General features: G+C 42.3%; 1 protein-coding gene across 2 annotated transcripts in view; it reads right to left on the minus strand.

Annotated features, from left to right (window-relative positions):
- TMEM132D (transmembrane protein 132D) overlaps window positions 1-17229 on the minus strand; it is an 824780-nt gene that overhangs the window by 619742 nt on the left and 187809 nt on the right. For both annotated transcript variants that reach the window (XM_024257533.2, XM_054527739.2), the window contains exon 2: window positions 4759-5647. In XM_024257533.2, the coding sequence (XP_024113301.2) occupies window positions 4759-5647 (889 nt within the window). The remainder of the gene's footprint in view (window positions 1-4758; window positions 5648-17229) is intronic.

The raw sequence follows: 17229 nt of genomic DNA on the forward strand, positions 1-17229 counted from the left end.
ATATCCATCCAGTAAACCCTTTTATTTATTATTTTTTCTTAAATTAGCTGGAGTGTGATTTATGACCTGCAACTTAGAATATCACTGGATACACCAGGGCATATTTTACCTGAAACAGAATAAGAAGAAATCTTATTCTGGGCCAACACAGGTTCAAAGGTTACATCATTCAAGTGAATTAAGCTCACAGGGTCAATTTCAAACCACCGTATTATTTCCTAACAAGCTTTAAGTCTTCGGCATATCTGGCTACCAAAACCACCAAAGAATATCGTCTGAGCCTCATCAGTGCCAGGCTCACTTCTGCCCCTTGTCAAACACTTGTATTTTATTCTCTTGCTATCTCCTTTCTAAGTCTCACCTTTGCAAGAATATCTCCTTAGTAATGCCTTATTCCGACCTGGTCTTAAAGCCAATCACAGTGCTAGGCATATGGCACTTAACAAATTCTTGAGCATTTAAAACTGCAGAGACCTCAGTAAAGTGCACATATTTGTTAATAATCAGCAATTCATTCATTCACTCAAGAAATTTAAGGATGTCCCTGCCTTTAAGAACAGCCCCTTCTCTGAGCTTGTTCCACCGTTCTAGGCCCCCCGGCTGACTGTTCTGGACTGTTAGGTAACCAAGGGAATGCTATGCCTATACTGGGTTCCAGCCTTCCATTCGGATCTCAAGACCAGAGCTCTTTGGAAACGGACTCCCTGTGGCAAAAAGCAAAGAAAGAATAACTGGTGAGGATGTGAAAGAAGAGCCCTAGTTCTTATCTTCCTCCAGGCCCATGGCAGGTAAGTAGAGACTGGGATGCATCTGAGCCTTGCTCTCAGTGCGGGGACGGACACAGGAGAATGTGTGCCTAGAATAATAGAGAAGAAAGGGTTCCAGTGCTGTGGGATGCTTTAGTTGTTCACTTGAAGGAAAACATTTTCTGGGATTGAATGAGATCGTTAGATGTCTCAGGAATGAAAGAAAGCGTTTTGCTTTTCTTTTCCGGCAGATGTCACCTTCAGAAGATAGAAGCAGCAGGACAGAACAGAGGTTGTAAGATGACCAACAGCCCCACCTGGGTTTTCTTGTTCTTAAAGAGTGAAACACTCATGCATACATACATGCATACAAATACACACACAGAAAGAAGCTAACTCCTGTGCTTCAGCCGTCGCATGCCCCTGAGTGCCCCTGAGATCACAGGCACGCCGCCGGGGAGGTGTACAGTGGGTGGTCAGTCGCTATCAACAAAGAACTCAAACCGCAGCTGATTCATCAGTTCATGATTTGCAAATGTGCATGATGCATATTTGCACAGTCACAATTTGGAGAAAAGCGCCCAAGGATACTTGGCTGGATCCTTGAGGGTTATTTATAGCAGATGGCCAGGGAGAACAGACGCACACCAATTCTAAATATTTGGAAGCTATGCTAAATTAGTGTCAAATTGACTTCATTTAAAAAGATATACAGTTTTATTATTTTCTAATTATAGGGATTCAAGCTAAAGGATAATAATCGTGCCAGGTCCAAGTTAACTTCCAGCTGTTTACATAAACACATGCGACTCATCCATAATCAGAGCGTTTTAAGTATGCAGCAAGCACATTATTAATGGAACCTCTTAAAGAAACAGTGTAGCATCGTACCAAGGTAAACAGACATTCATGAAACATTTCCTTCATTGTTGTCTCATCTGTAAAACTGATTTTTTAAACTGAATTGACATTTCTAATTGATGGGCTCTGAACAAATATACTTTTGCTGTACTTCCCAAATTTTCCAAACTTTGACCTACGAGTGGAGCCACCAAATTTAGAAGCTTCAAATGCATTTGCTTGTGAATTTGCCAAGACTTGGAGCCTCACATTGTGCAGCCACACATAGTGAATTTCTCTTGGTTTTGTTACAGACTGCCAAAGATAAAAGCCACCCTTGGACCCCTAATGGATATGTTTAGTGTGTAATAAAGTCATGAGACACAAAGCTTTTTGTGAAATTCAATGCTACACACATCACTGCTTACACACACACACACACACACACACACACACACACACAAGCTGCAGTGGCTCTCATCTCCTGAAAGTCAAAGCTTCAGGGGATTGCAGTGTTTAATCCTGCATTCAGAAAATCAAGTCAGTCGTTGGTGGACCTAAAACATGGCAGACATTATGAAACGGTGTAAGATCAAAGCTCCCCTATTCGAACCTTTTGTTTCTACCACCAAAATATTTCTCTACATAAGCAGCCATCCTCACAAAGAATACTATGTAAGACTGTTGAACCCAGAAAAGTAAAACACAAAGCTAGCAGACCTCATTGAGGACCTGTGGCCAGCTGGATCTAGATCCAATTTCCAGAAAGATGGAAGGGAACGCTAATGAAGGCTTGGCCACCACAGATGTGTTCCTGTGCCCTAAATCCCTGCAGCTAATCCGCAAATGGCACATTCAACCAGGCCAAAGGTTTTTACCTTCCAGGACTTAGCCAAGTTCAGTCATTAGATGCATGTCCATTAGGTTCTGTTTCTTTAGTTAAAATAGGCATTTCTAATACTAGGTCACAATCAAATAAACTTAAATGTGCAAGGTAGAATCAAAACGGTGATTTATTTTCTTAAACTCATCCAACCTTAAAACATAAAGGAAAAAAGGGGAGGGAAGAGGGGAAGGGAGGGGAGGGGACAGGGGAGGGGAGGGGAGGGGAGAGGGAAGGGGAGAAGGGAGAGGGGAGGGGAGAGCGGACGGGAGAGGGGAGAGCGGAGGGGAGAAGGGAGAGGGGAGGGGAGAAGGGAGAGGGGAGGGGAGAAGGGACAGGGGAGGGGAGAAGGGAGAAGGGAGGGGAGAAGGGAGAGGGGAGGGGAGAGGGGAGAGGGGAGGGGAGAGGGGAGAGTGGAGGGGAGAGGGGAGAAGAGAGGGGGAGAGGAGGGGAGAAGGGAGGGGGAGAGGAGGGGAGAAGGGAGGGAAGAAGGGAGAAGGGAGGGGAGAGGGGAGGGGAGAGTGGAGGGGAGAGGGGAGAAGGGAGGGGGAGAGGAGGGGAGAAGGGAGGGGGAGAGGAGGGGAGAAGGGAGGGGGAGAGGAGGGGAGAAGGGAGGGGAGAGGGGAGGGGAGAAGGGAGGGGAGAGGGGAGGGGAGGAGGAGGGGAGAGAGGAGGGGAGAGGGGAGGGGAGGAGGAGGGGAGGGGGAAGAGGAGGGGAGAGGGGAGGGGAGGGGGAGAGGTGGGGGAGAGGGGAGGGGAGGGGAGAGGAGGGGGAGTGGGGAGAGGAGGGGGAGGGGGAGAGGAGGGGGAGGGGGGAGAGGAGGGGGAGGGGGAGAGGAGGGGGAGGGGGAGAGGAGGGGGAGGGGGAGAGGAGGGGGAGGGGGAGAGGAGGGGGAAGGGGGAGAGGAGGGGGAGTGGGGAGAGGAGGGGGAGGGGGAGAGGAGGGGGAGGGGGAGAGGAGGGGGAGGGGGAGAGGAGGGGGAGGGGGAGAGGAGGGGGAGGGGGAGAGGAGGGGGAGGGGGAGAGGAGGGGGAAGGGGGAGAGGAGGGGGAGTGGGGAGAGGAGGGGGAGTGGGGAGAGGAGGGGGAGTGGGGAGAGGAGGGGGAGTGGGGAGAGGAGGGGGAGTGGGGAGAGGAGGGGGAAGGGGGAGAGGAGGGGGAGAGGAGGGGGAGAGGAGGGGGAGAGGAGGGGGGAGAGGAGGGGGGAGAGGAGGGGGGACAGGAGGGGGGAGAGGAGAGGGGAGGGAGAAAGAGAGAGGGAGAAAGAGAGGGAGAAAGAAAAGAATAGAAAAAAGAAAAGAAGAAAAGAAAAGCTAGAAAAAGCAGCCATAAATCCCATATGAAGGGGGATAGAGAGCTGGTCATTATTGGATGAAGTTTATAAGCCCACATATGAAATATGTCTTACATACAGTTACACTCCTAATTTCAGGAGTCATAACACACATTTCATTACATTGCACATCAGGTCAAATTGTTGAGTTATGTAGCAGTGCTAGGACATTTTTAATAACCCAAAAACACTTCTACTAAACAGCTGTTATAATCAAACTTGCCTGTGTTGAAAATAAAACTAAAACTATATGATGAAAATACAAACAAGCCTAGGCAAGTAGCTTCTCTCATACATTATATTCCAAAGTGAAAACCAGCCCATATTTGTTCTAAAGTACACAGAGCTTATTTTCAATGTCTTGTCTTTGGTATATTCTTATATAAGAAACTCAACAAATTCTACTGTATATTCTTCACACATTATGCTCATTTATTTTTTTGAACACTAAGTTCTATTTCCAGGGAGAAACAAAATGATAACTTTGAGGTTGGTACCATATTATACTTAGAACTTACATATCTGGAATAGATTTTGAGTTGGCAAAACCGTGTTCCCTGTCCTTTCTGACAACTGTTGCCATTTCATTTGCAGTCTCATTTCAGCTGTGAGGCATTTAACTCTCCCAATTTTGAAAAGCCTTCTTGGATAATTTTAGCATTCCCAAAACTTGCTGATAATACCCTAAGCTAAGGGAAAAGGCGTACTGTCAGCAGCCCCCCGGCTGCCCTATCAATGGCTTAGAAAATCTATTAAGATGAATATTCTCACAACCAAATTGCCAACCCTGAACGATCAGACTGGTCTCTGTATTCCACAGTGCAGATGGAGTTTGTAAAAATGGGAAGGCCGGCTCTACTTCGGTGAGCGATAACACAGCTTTTCTGGTCAAATAGCTTCTCGAAAACACCACCTGATCGACGGGCGGGTACAGACAGACATTGGGAAACGACTTACCTCAACGTGAAGCGATCTTCAGTGGAATTTCTGGAGATGGAAACAGGAAAAGTCAGCACGTCTCCTTTCCTCACGGTCTTTGGTATATAGTGGATGGCCACGCTGTTGTCCAGACGCAGTTCTCTCAGGGAAGGTTTCCTGTATGTCTGATAAAGGAAGATGCTCCCGATCCTCTGCAAGGGGGGCCCGGACTCATCGATGTCACTGTGGCCTGTCCGGATCCCATTGCTTTTCCTCGCATCTTCCCTGACGCAGTCCCCTCTCTCACCCCCTGGGTGCACAGTGTAGTAGAGCTCCACGGGGGTCCCCTCTGGCTGGTCCACGGACTTCTTCCTCCCGGCAACCACTGTGGGGGGGCTGAACCAGCTGGACAGGAGCTCCAGCTCTGCCACGCACAGCCCCAGATCCCCCTGCAGCTGGCAGCTGCCCCGCACCTCTCGGGTCTCTCGGAAAGCAAAGACCCTCAGGCACGGCAGCTTCTCCCCAGCGCTGCGGTGGTCCCAGTCTCTGCCCACGATGTGGAAAAGAACCTGCACTTTGGGCCGGCTCAGGTAAACTTTGTCCCGCAGGATGTGGGCTTTTAGTTTCCAGTTAAGAGAAAATTTGTTGGTGAATCCAAATGGGTTGGAAGGTAGCATTAAATCCTGGGGCACCACTTGCTCGATGGAGAAAGGCCCGTAGCTGGCATTGAGAACAGGCAGCCTCCTGGATTTGTAAATCAGAAATGACTCCACCCGGGACTGCAGGCTGGAGTTCCTCATGATATCCTGGTTGGCCTCCTTCAGGAAGAAGGAAACGTCCGCGTTGTTGATGTGGTAGGTCACGGGGAGGTAGGTGGGCAGCAAGGAAAACCTCTGGATGCTCTCAAGGATCCCTCGACCTTCCGTCACTGTGAGGAAGGAATCGCAGTGCAGGTGTTAGTAATGCTAAGGTCCTGTTACCAGCATTTCAGACATCTGCGTGCCCTCTTCATAACAGAGGACCCTGTCTTCATGCCAATCATGCAATTCCTAATCCAAACCTCTTAATCCAACCTACTCGCTTCTTATTATTTGTTTCAGAAGAAATAAATGCCACCAACCTAAGTAGAAAACCAATATCATTTAACCTATAAAAAAGTTGAGCATGCAAATAAATACAATTTAAATAAAGTTTTAAAATTTCAACTCGTGGTAGTGGTGTTTTTATGGGGTTATGGTAAAGACTTGCTCTTTTTTTGATCAAAGGAGAGATTAGCAAGTGTTAGAAAGCTGTCACAGACACAGAGAGGCACCGTCCCATTGACTCAACACAGACTGAGATTGGAAACAGGAATGACTTTCTCAACACATGGATCAATGCCACGTCCACATTCCACCTGATAGATATTCTTTTGTGTTCCACCCATACGCACGTTCTGCATTTAAGGACATGTCCAATGGGAAATGCTAACAGACTTGGGGCAAAAACAGATGCAGATGCACAATCATAAATCACACGGACAGTGTACACCCGCCCCCAGTTGGAGTTAAGGAGAGAGATGCAGAGAAAAGACCTTAGAAGGATATATTGGGAGGGGCCCTCTAGAAATAGATGAGATGATGTGACCACAACACCAATGTGTCAGGGCCGGGCATACAAAGCACATGCTCCAACTCATCTGTGAAACAATGGACCCTAGAACCTAAGAAGCAAGGGAAGGGCAGCACCTCACTTCCATCCCAGCCACATCCTGTGGACACTACGCTGTCACCAATGAACAAAATCCATTGTTCATTTTTCCGCACTGAACGTACCTCTCTCTCAGGGGGAGAAAAATCCAAAATGTTATTTTTACAAGTTGCCTTACATTCTGCAAGAAAAATGCAGGCAGAGCAATTGCATAATCCAAAGAACCAATTTAAGGAGTTTTAGAAATGTAAACTATTGGCTGGGAACACTGACTTTCTAGGCAAAGCTCCACAAGTTATGCTGAAGCCCTTCTCGTCCATCACCATGTAATTATCTTTGATTACTCGGACACTCATGGCGCCACCTTTCTCAAAGGCCCACGCAAACACACATTTGGAAGCATGATGCCTACCCGAGTCAGGACCCTTCTTGGCAGTCATCTGCCAGCAGCTGAGAGAGCCAAGAGCTCGGAGGCAGGGGTCCTGCTCCCGGCTTTGCGAGACAATGAGCAGGTCACTGACCCTCGCTGTTTCCCATGGACCCATTGGTAGCATGAGGGGGCTGACTGGAGCACTGTAGCCTCAGCCCAGCTGTGATACCACAGGGTGTCAGGCTGCATCCAATTTAATGTCTAGACAAGAAGTTCAACGCATGTATTCAACCTGAGTTTACAGAAAGCCCTGGATGAAAAAATCTCTCCAATCAACGGCATGACCAAACTCAGAGCAGGCTGAGCTTCCATATAAACAACTAAGGCTTGTCTTGGACTGAACCATTTGAGACTGCTTATAAGTGAGCTGCATCCACCCAAATGACAATTTCCTAGGGTTTGACGTCATAAATATGGATTTTTGTTTTCAAAAATCAAAATATCATAGATATAAAAAGGGACTCCATGCCTTAAAAGGATTACATGTTTTAACTTTATGGAAATAACTCCCGATTGATATTACCTCTAAACTTGTATCTTCACATGTGAGTTATAGTAAAAACAAAGAAGAGACAGAGAATATTTCATCCCCTCTCTGGGCACCCTCTCCCCATTTGCCTAGCCACAGTTCTGTGACCTCTCTGGCTGCATTATCAAAGTCACCTTGCTGGGATCCTTTCCTTGACTGTATGATTCTGGGTTATGGTCTCCATCTGGGTTTTTCTGTAGCATCCCCAGCTTCCTGCATCAAAACACGTTATGCTTTGCTGTAATTCTCTATGCACTCCAGTGTGTGTTATGCCAGGAAGCAGAAATGACACGCAGGGCTTTTTTCTCCGCTGTATTCACAGTCTTTAAGAGAGTGCCTGGTAAATGTCAGGTACTCAATAAATATTTGATAAACACGTGAATGAATGAATCAACAAGGGGATTATGCTTTTTATGTTACAAAGAGCAGATTCTGTTTTTACACTAGGATGTTATTCACTGTCCTCTTCGCTTCCATCACTGTAATCAGAATCCTGGATCCTTTTATCCCATTAAGAGCTCCGTGTAATCCTGGTGATACGGGACTAAGGAAGATGGGCCTCTCCATGTAATGAGACTCCTATAAGACCTACATCAATTGATACAGTGTCTCTTATTGTTAAAAAACACATCTTGGCACCACTCAGAACAAGTACCTTGAGCTGCCTCAGCACTCTTTTGCCATTCGTGCTAGAAACAGCCAAAGCCAGACAACCAAATTACAGATGGTTAAACGTTAATGCCAGACACCAGGGCTCCATGAACTTCCCTGTTGAACATCTGACCCCGACTACTTGAGGACACAAAACCTAATTGTGCAGCTAATTACACATTCCAAGGGCAATGACATCGGGTCCTCTGATTTTATTCAGGAAACCAATAAGGCTATCAGGGGTTACTGTGAACATCATTTGAAGGGAAGTAACTTCTTAGCTTTATTCCACAAATGGTCTATTAGTCATTTTGCCTGGTATCTGACCTAAATGTTTATTGCTTAAAATTGCTGCATTTTGACCTAAAGCTAGTGTCACTTCCTTTCTTTTTTTTTTTTAGCTAATACTACAAAAATAAAGCCAATTATGGTCCACGATGCACAGAATGAACAAAGTAAAATTCATTATCCTCTCATCCTTACAGGAGTGGTTACTGTCACTAAAGGACACGATTTTTATTTAACATAAAAATTAGCAAAGTGTTAAATTACAAAGAAGCTATACACAGTAAATCTCAGTTAATAATTCACTAAGGACAAAAATTACTTTTTGATTAGGTTCCATGGCTGTAATTCTTACTTGAGGGAGAGTGACATGTTCACATCTTGAAGCAACTCAGTGGTCTGGGAGAGATTTTGTATTAATTTTAACATTTTTGAAAGGATCATTTTTCCCTGAATAATACTTTTTTTAAAAATATGGGAAGAAGGCAATTTGAGCACAAGACTCAATGTTCCCCTATGTGGACCCAAAAGCAATAACTAATCGAATATGGTAATAGGCAAAAAAAAAAAAAAAATCTACATCCATGCTGAAAACTAGGTACAACCTGCATGCCATAGACTGCAAGAATTACCGGGACTCACAAGGGACTCAAATACCTCACATAGAAAACAGAATGATTAGGGCAGCCAGATAAAACACAAACACCTCATTATGTTTTGATTTCCAGTAAACAGAAATATTCCATAGGGCATGCTTATAATTAAAAATAAATATTTTAAAATGTTGTTTTTCTGAAATTCAAATGTAGCTAGTCATCTTGTGTTTTACTTCCCAAATCTGGCAATCCTCAGCATGGTACTGTCATAGAAAGAAAATAGTTGTCAGCTGAGTAGATATCTGTAAGATATCTGATATCTAGGCAGCTGACAAATCTACCCTGATATCTGCAAGAGCAAAGGCCATGGGCCATGTGGGTGCTCCCGCACCTGACAATATTCCCAATGCTGGCAGCCAACCAGCTGTGCCATCAGCTGAATCAGAGACCCAAGCATAGGGGGCACCGCACTGCACAGAAAGCCCTAAAACATCAAGACGTCTTGCTGACGCTGTTCTTCCCTAACAGAGACAGTGATGGGGGCAAGAGGTCTGACACAGCCACACTGCGCTCCTGGAATGAGTCCAAACCTAAAACCACTTACAGGAAACCAGTGCCCATGTGGCCCCTGCATCCAACTCACAGAAGGCACCTTGGAACAAGGGATCTCCCCTGCTGGGCATGTCAACACCGCAGAGCATCCTCACCATCCCCCACCGGAGATGCCGGGTCATATGGTAACATGCAATGGCAATGCAAACAAGGCTGCTCTCAGTGAAGGATATGTAAATAAACAAAAACAGAAGGAGAACAGGAACTACCAATAAAAGCTGCAGAGTAACGAAGGAAATTCAGAAAGACATTCAAGAAGTGGAGGAATAACATACCTTTGAAGAGTATTTACCATAGAATATTGAAGTACCTTTTATACAAAATGACTTTGGAGCTCACAATCATCAAGAAAAGCAGAGCCTTTGTTGTTTTGTAAGGAAATAAGACTGAGATGGAAGAAGATCCTGAAGTATTAAAAGTAAGGAATTTAAAATGGTTTCAGATGCAATAACACAGATTTGAAAAATGCAGAAAATTGAATTTATCATATGAGAAGGGGAGCTTTTGAAGCTTTCCCTACAGCTAAATAGAAAAGGCAAAGAAATGGAAATGATCAGTAAGAGGCTGTAACCATGTGAGATGCACATTAGATGTTCAATAATCAGATGATGGAGCTCCTAATGAAGACACCAGGAAAATGCAAAAGCAGCAGCATTAAAAGGCAAAAAAAGAAAAGAAAACATTCCCAGGTTTATATACCTATACATATTCAAAGTAGATCATTATATTTCACTGATTCCAGAGAAAACCAAAAACACCACCTTTCAGGTATTTCTAAAAGACACAGTCACATCAAGGGTAAAAAGTAATTCTATAAGCATTTATTTAAAAGCAAAATTTTAAAAACTAAAAAAAAAAAAAAATCAGATAGTCTTCATTTGCATCCACTGTACAAAATCAGATATTAAAAAATAATGATAAATATTCACAGAAATATGATGAAAGATGTTCTAACTGAACAATTATCTAATTGAACAATTATTTGACCTGAGGATTTTTCTGGTAATTGTGAGGGCAACAGAAAGAAACAAACATATACCATATCTTCCGCTGCTGAAAAGATCACTGAAGCATATTATCCGGGACACCAGAAGGTTAATCAAAGTGTAGTACTCAAGAATAGGAAAATCATGTTAAATGAGAACCAGATGAGCATTGAAAACATTTACATGTAGAATACATTCAGATAGAGTTTCAAATACAGGCAAAACCCCACACATTGAAAATAGTAGTAAAAAATTCAGAATTCAAACACTATAAGTAATTTAAAATTTATAAACTTAAAAATGCCAATAAACTTAGGGAACAAAAGAAAGTTAAAGTGGACTAAATTTGTATCTTCATAAGAGATATCAGCAGACAGGGCTTTATTTCAGTCAATGATAACCAAATAAAAATATGTCCAACTATACTTTTCTGATAACTTAAATTTTGGTTTTTATACTTACAGATTAGTGGGAAGAACTGAGGAGAGGACAGAAACAGTTTACTGAATAATCTATTGAATGCACAGATAAACAAGAAAAACAGAAAACAAAATATGACAGAAGAACAAATTTATTAGTTATGATATTATATATAAGTGGCATAGATTATTCCATTAAAAGACTAAGACTCTCGAGCTGGCTCTAAAGTTAAAAGAAGAAAAAAGTTAGGCTATAAATTGTCTCCAAGAGAACTCAAATAAATTGACTGAGGTATTTTAAAAATAAATAAATAAATAAACAACAAAAAGAATAGGCATAGATATTCTACAGAGAAAGAAAACTGGGGTCACAACTTTAATACAAAAAAAAGTAAAATTCAAGATAAAAATAAGTAACTGAATTAAAGGTCTTAATTTTAATAAAGACACAATTCACAATGCATAAATAGTTGTAGATATTTTATGCAAGTATATACAGCCCCCAAATTAATGTGACAAAATCTCTTAAAATTACAAGTAGAAATTGATAGTAACTAAAATTTGCTTAAATGTGACATACCTCCTTTTCCAGTCTCTGACTTATGAAGTATAGAAAAGTAAATAATGACATGAAGATACAAATAACTAATGCTATTATAATCTCTATGGAGAATACACTCACTTAAAGTGTTTATGGGACCTTCCCATAAACTAATCATATATAAGGCTACAAGGAGACAATAATAATAAAAAATTACAGAAATAATTTAAATGATATTCCATGATTGTATACACTAGAATATAAATTCATAACAACAGCAAAATAGAAACACTGCTATTTATTTGGGAAGAGAAACCCAACTACTTAACAGTTCTTGAATCAAAATCAAAATAAAACTTTCCATTATACTATATTTACAAGCTGCTAATAATGGCAATACTACTACACATCAAAACATATGTGAAGCAGCCAAAGATGTAGTCAAAAGCAAATTCATAATCTTCAATAGTATCATTATCAAACCGAATAAAATTGATCAACTACCCAAAACAAAATCTAAATGAAGAGCTCTAAAGCAGCATTAATAAAAACAAAAGTAGGAAAATAACAATGAAAGACAACAAAACTGAGAATTAAATCAAAGAGGTGTTGCATTAGGAAAAAAATATATATATATTATATATATGTATAATATAATAACATTGTAATATAATATATAATAGTATTATATATTATATATGTATATAATACAGGTATATATGTGTATATAATATATATATCTATATGTGATCGATTGTTAAAAAATGAACAAATCATACATTTATAGTAATAGATTGTTAAAAATGAACAAATCATGCATTTATATAGTCTCCCATACAAAAATTTCCATAAAATAAACAAAAAGGAAGGGAAAGGAAAAGCTTGTGTAATTCTAGAAAGCAAGTAAAAGTTAAAATCCAAAGATTGGTATGAAATTCTAAAAGACATACAGAGTATAGAGGGGCTGTTTGGTAACTGCACTCTCAATTTTTCTATAGAATATCTTATTTTTGTCTGCTTTGTCAGTTTCTGAGAAAAAGAATGTGTTGAAGCTGTCCCCAGTACTTTTGGAAAAGTAAAGTTCTTGTATTTCAAACAGTTGACTCATATGTGTCGTCAATATGTTGTACAGTATGCAAGTATCTTCACCATTATATTTGGAGACCATGAAGGTATCTTAAAAGCAAGATACATTTCTGTCTTTATCAATTCATGGTATCATTCCCAACACAGATATTTGTGCTGGACGCAGTGCTGGGTGCAGGGGAAACAGAATTCAACAGGAAGAGCCGGATCGCTATCCTCATGAGGCTGGCATTGGAGTGAGGGGGACTGATTAAATATGAAGAAAGAAATAAACACCTGTCATATAATTTCATAAAACTGTAAGTATGAAATAAAACAGGGCCAGGCGCGGTGGTTCACACCTGTAATCCCAACACTTTGGGAGGCCAAGGCAGGCAGATCACTTGAGGTCTGGAGTTCGAGACCAGCTTGGCCAACATGGTGAAAGCCTGTCTCTACTAAAAACACAAAGATCAGCTGGGCGTGGTGGCACGCACCTGTAATCCCAGCTAGTCAGGAGGCTGAGGTGGGAGAATCGCTTGAACCCAGGAGGCAGAGGTTGCAGTGAGCTGAGATCACACCAGTGCACTCCAGCTTGGATGACAGAGCAAGACCTCATCTCAAAAACAGAAAAAAGAAAAAGAAAACAGGGTGAGAGGATAAAAAGTTATCTAGCCAATCAAATAAGCTGAAGACCAACTTGAGACAGGAAGAGGGGAGTGATAGGTTCCCAAACACACTAATCCTATTTAGCCTTTGTGAGTCCTGACCCTTCACCAGCTAAATACAAAGCCTGGAAATTAAAGTGGCAACCACACACCCTCCGTGAGGGATTCTCAACCTCAGCACTGCTGAAGACCAGCCTTGGTCGTGGGGGCATCCTGTGCCTTGCTGAATGCTTATCAGCCTCCCTGACCTCTGCCTAGCTGCCAGCAGCTGCCACCCCAGCCCAGCTGTCACAACCACAAATGTCTCCAGACCTTGCCAAGTGTCCACTCCAAGTAGAGGCTCAGGTAAACAAACAAACAAACAAACAAACAAAAAACAGTGCACTCATTTAACTAGGAATTCCAGAAAAAAAAAATATGAATACTTTGTAGTGTATGTCCCCAATATTCCAGAGGGCATTATTTTTTTATCAAAAATCACATTTTATGGGACACCATGTACTTTTATTTGCTACATCTGGCAACTCAACTTAGGGAGAAAACCACTCCAGTTGGAGAGCTGGTGCTTCAGCTTTACAGTTGAGGAGACAGTACATACCTAGACGGTACATCATGGATAATACATTGAAAAACCACATCACATGTCCTAACCATGCAGATTAGACAGGGAACGACTGTATCAGAACTTCCAGAGTGAGTGTGGAAGACCCACTCAGATGATACTGTGGAGATCAAGCGCTATTACACCAGACTCTCAAGATAGAAATAAACGTCAAGCCAAGCTCGGAGTGATACATTTTTTCCTTACAAAATGACCAAGAGTTCTTTCTTTTTTTTTTTGAGATAGAGTCTCACTCTGTCGCCCAGGATGGAGTGCAGTGGCGCAATCTCGGCTCACTGCAAGCTCCACCTCCCGGGTTCATGCCATTCTTCTGCCTCAGCCTCCTGAGTAGCTGGGACTACAGGCGCCCGCCACCACGCCCGGCTAATTTTTTTGGTATTTTTAGTAGAGACGGGGTTTCACCGTGTTAGCCAGGATGGTCTCGATCTCCTGACCTCGTGATCCGCCCGCCTCGGCCTCCCAAAGTGCTGGGATTATAGGTGTGAGCCACTGCACCCGGCCGACGAGGAGTTCTTTAATGGCGATGGACCGCGCTGCTGCAAGTTTCATAACAGCAATGCTCTCATACGGAACTCAAGAAGAATCCTGGTCCGGGTCAAATTTCTGGGAGATGATTTGACAATACCTAAAAGAGGCTTGAAATTTCCCGTCTCTCTGCCCCATTCATTGTATATCTAAGAATGTATTGTGAGGAAATACAGAAATATTCTAAAAAATTTATAAGAATGTTGAGTGCAGTGCCAGCCATAAAGTTGAAAAATCAGCTACAAACTATAGATCCAAAGAAAGGATATGTAACTATTTATTAGAATAGACAAGGAAACCTATTTCTTGGTAGAAAATAAACTATAATTTTTGTCTTATAAGACTGTAAAAAACTCTGTTCAGCTTCCTCTTAACTACCACCTTCTCCTCAGATTCTGAATTTCTTTGCCTCGCACCAAAGAAGTAGAAGCAAAATGTTCCCAAAGAAAAACATCTCAGAATGTTGGATTCACCAGAGTGTGCCTCCTTCCTCCTGAAGTCTTGGCTTTTTAACACCCTGTGTGCCTCCAAAGCTCTCTAATGCCTTTAATGCATGTTTTTTTGTTGTCGTATTCTTCAGCTTTTCTACTTGTTCTCAGTAGGAGGTTTGACCTAGTGGCCTGAAGCAGATATCACATAAATTATTACTGACTGAATAAAGAAAGAGGATATTTAGCTTATAATACAAAAAGGTATATCATATTTCATAGAATCTCAGATCCTATTAATTTTAAAGTAAACCATTATTTTATGTACCACTAAGAGGCTGAGCTATGACATAAAAATTGTAATCTCTTAGAATTTTTACTTTATACTCACTGAAAATTTATTTTAAAAGCATTTACATATAGAAGTGCTTAAGACATGAACATTATGACCAGCCCTAGCAAATGAACTGAATCCCAAGTAATTTCAGGACAAAAGAAATGTGAGAACACCATAAATTTTAAGACATATTCTAATTTCAGAGATAGCACGTACGAAAAGAAAGTCTCAGAATCAATGAAATGTATACAGTATACCCACATAAAGGAAAAACCGAAGAGAAGTATAGCAACCATGAATAATAGTTGTATCTGCCTGGTGGGATTTGGGGTGTTAATTTTCTTCCTAAGTGTTGTGTTTTCCTTTAAATTTTCCCATTATCGCTAATGGTCATTATTAATTTTTATTTATTTATTTATTTTTGAGACAGAGTCTCGCTGTGTCACCCAGGCTGGAGGGCAATGGTGCAATCTCGGCTCACTGCAACCTCCACCTCCCGTGTTCAAGTGATTCTCCTGCCTCAGCCTCCCAAGTAGCTGGGATTACAGGTGCCTGCCACCACACCTGGCTAATTTTTTGTATTTTTAGTAGAGACGGGGTTTTGCCATGTTGGCCAAGCTGGTCTCGAACTCCCGACCTCGGGTGAGCCACCCACCTCGGCTTCCTAAACTGCTGGGATTACAGGCGTGAGCACCGCGCCCCGCCGATTATTTATTTTTAATTGGAAAAACATTATGCAAAATATCTCTTGCCCATTTATTTTATTTTATCTATTTTATTGCAAACACAAGTGCATTTCGGAGTGTTTTTCTTAGGATCACTTTTAAAACGTGAATGTAAGACAAACTAGGTCCAGAGAGAGGCGAATACTTGAAAGCCCGCAGCCATGCTCCTCTCCCCTCGGGCTTCGCGCCTTGGTATTCTTCCCTGCGGCCTCCTCCTCTCAATGTCAGTGTGTTCAGCCTCAGGGCGCACGCTGCCTCTCCCCTACCCACGCGCATTCCCTGGGTAACCACATCCACCTTCTAGGCTTCGATTTGCATCTCCAGACTGGAACTCTTCCTCAACCTCCACTAAAAAGTCCCTCGTCCTTCTCAGCACCTTCCCTCAGAGATCTCGCAAGCATCCAAAACTTGACATGTAACTTCATTGGCCCCCTAAATACACTTGCACTGGGCCGCCTAAAACCTCTCTTCTCACCGTTGTCCCAGCTCAGAAAATGCAACTTCCATTGTTCCAGTATCACATGCCAAAACCTTGGCGCCATGCATGGCTCCTCTCTGCTTTTCACATCTGTGTACAATCCACAACATAAGCTCTCGGCTCCATGTGATAAATATATCTAGAATCTGAACTCCTCTCCGCTCCCAGCAGCGCTCTGTATCAGTCAGGTTCCAGGTGGAAAGCACTCAGCCTGCTCAAATGGGCGGCTGTTTAAAGATGGGATTATATAGGCCAGGCACAGTGGCTCATGCCTGTAATCCCAGCACTTTGGGAGGCCATGGCGGGCAGATCACCTGAGGTCAGGAGTTCGAGACCAGCCTGATGAACATGGTGAAACCCCATCGCTACTAAAAATACAAAAAATTAGCCGGGCATCGTGGCGCAGGCCTGTAATCCCAGCTACTTAGGAGGCTGAGGCAGGAGAATCACTTCAACCCGGGAAGCAGAGGTTGCAGTGAGCCGAGATTGCGCCACTGCACTCCAGCCTTGGCAACAAGAGCGAAATTCCATCTCCAAAAAAAAAAAAAAAAAAAAAAAGAGGGATGAGATTATATAAAGGATGCGGGATTATTATATATTCATATTATAGATACATATTATATATTTGCATTATATATTATATAAAGGATTATAAAAAATCCATGTGTATAATGAATGAAAATAGGAATGTAACAGGTAAAAGTTGATAGTGTCCTTTGGATCAAAGTCCCAGTGTTGTGCTAAAAGTGAGAGAAGTTGAGGGCTTCCTGAATGTTGAGCCCCAGAGTTGGAAACCACCTCGCAGAGCATCTAGGAAAGTCTTCAGTATATCCTCAGGTTATTTCTTATTTAGTAAATACCCTTGGCAGGGCTCTGTGGCAGGAACAAAAAGCTACTCTGCACAATATGTTTTCATCTTTATTA

Source organism: Pongo abelii, chromosome 10 (genome assembly GCF_028885655.2).
Source record: "Pongo abelii isolate AG06213 chromosome 10, NHGRI_mPonAbe1-v2.0_pri, whole genome shotgun sequence".
Classification (NCBI taxonomy): Eukaryota; Metazoa; Chordata; class Mammalia; order Primates; family Hominidae; genus Pongo; species Pongo abelii.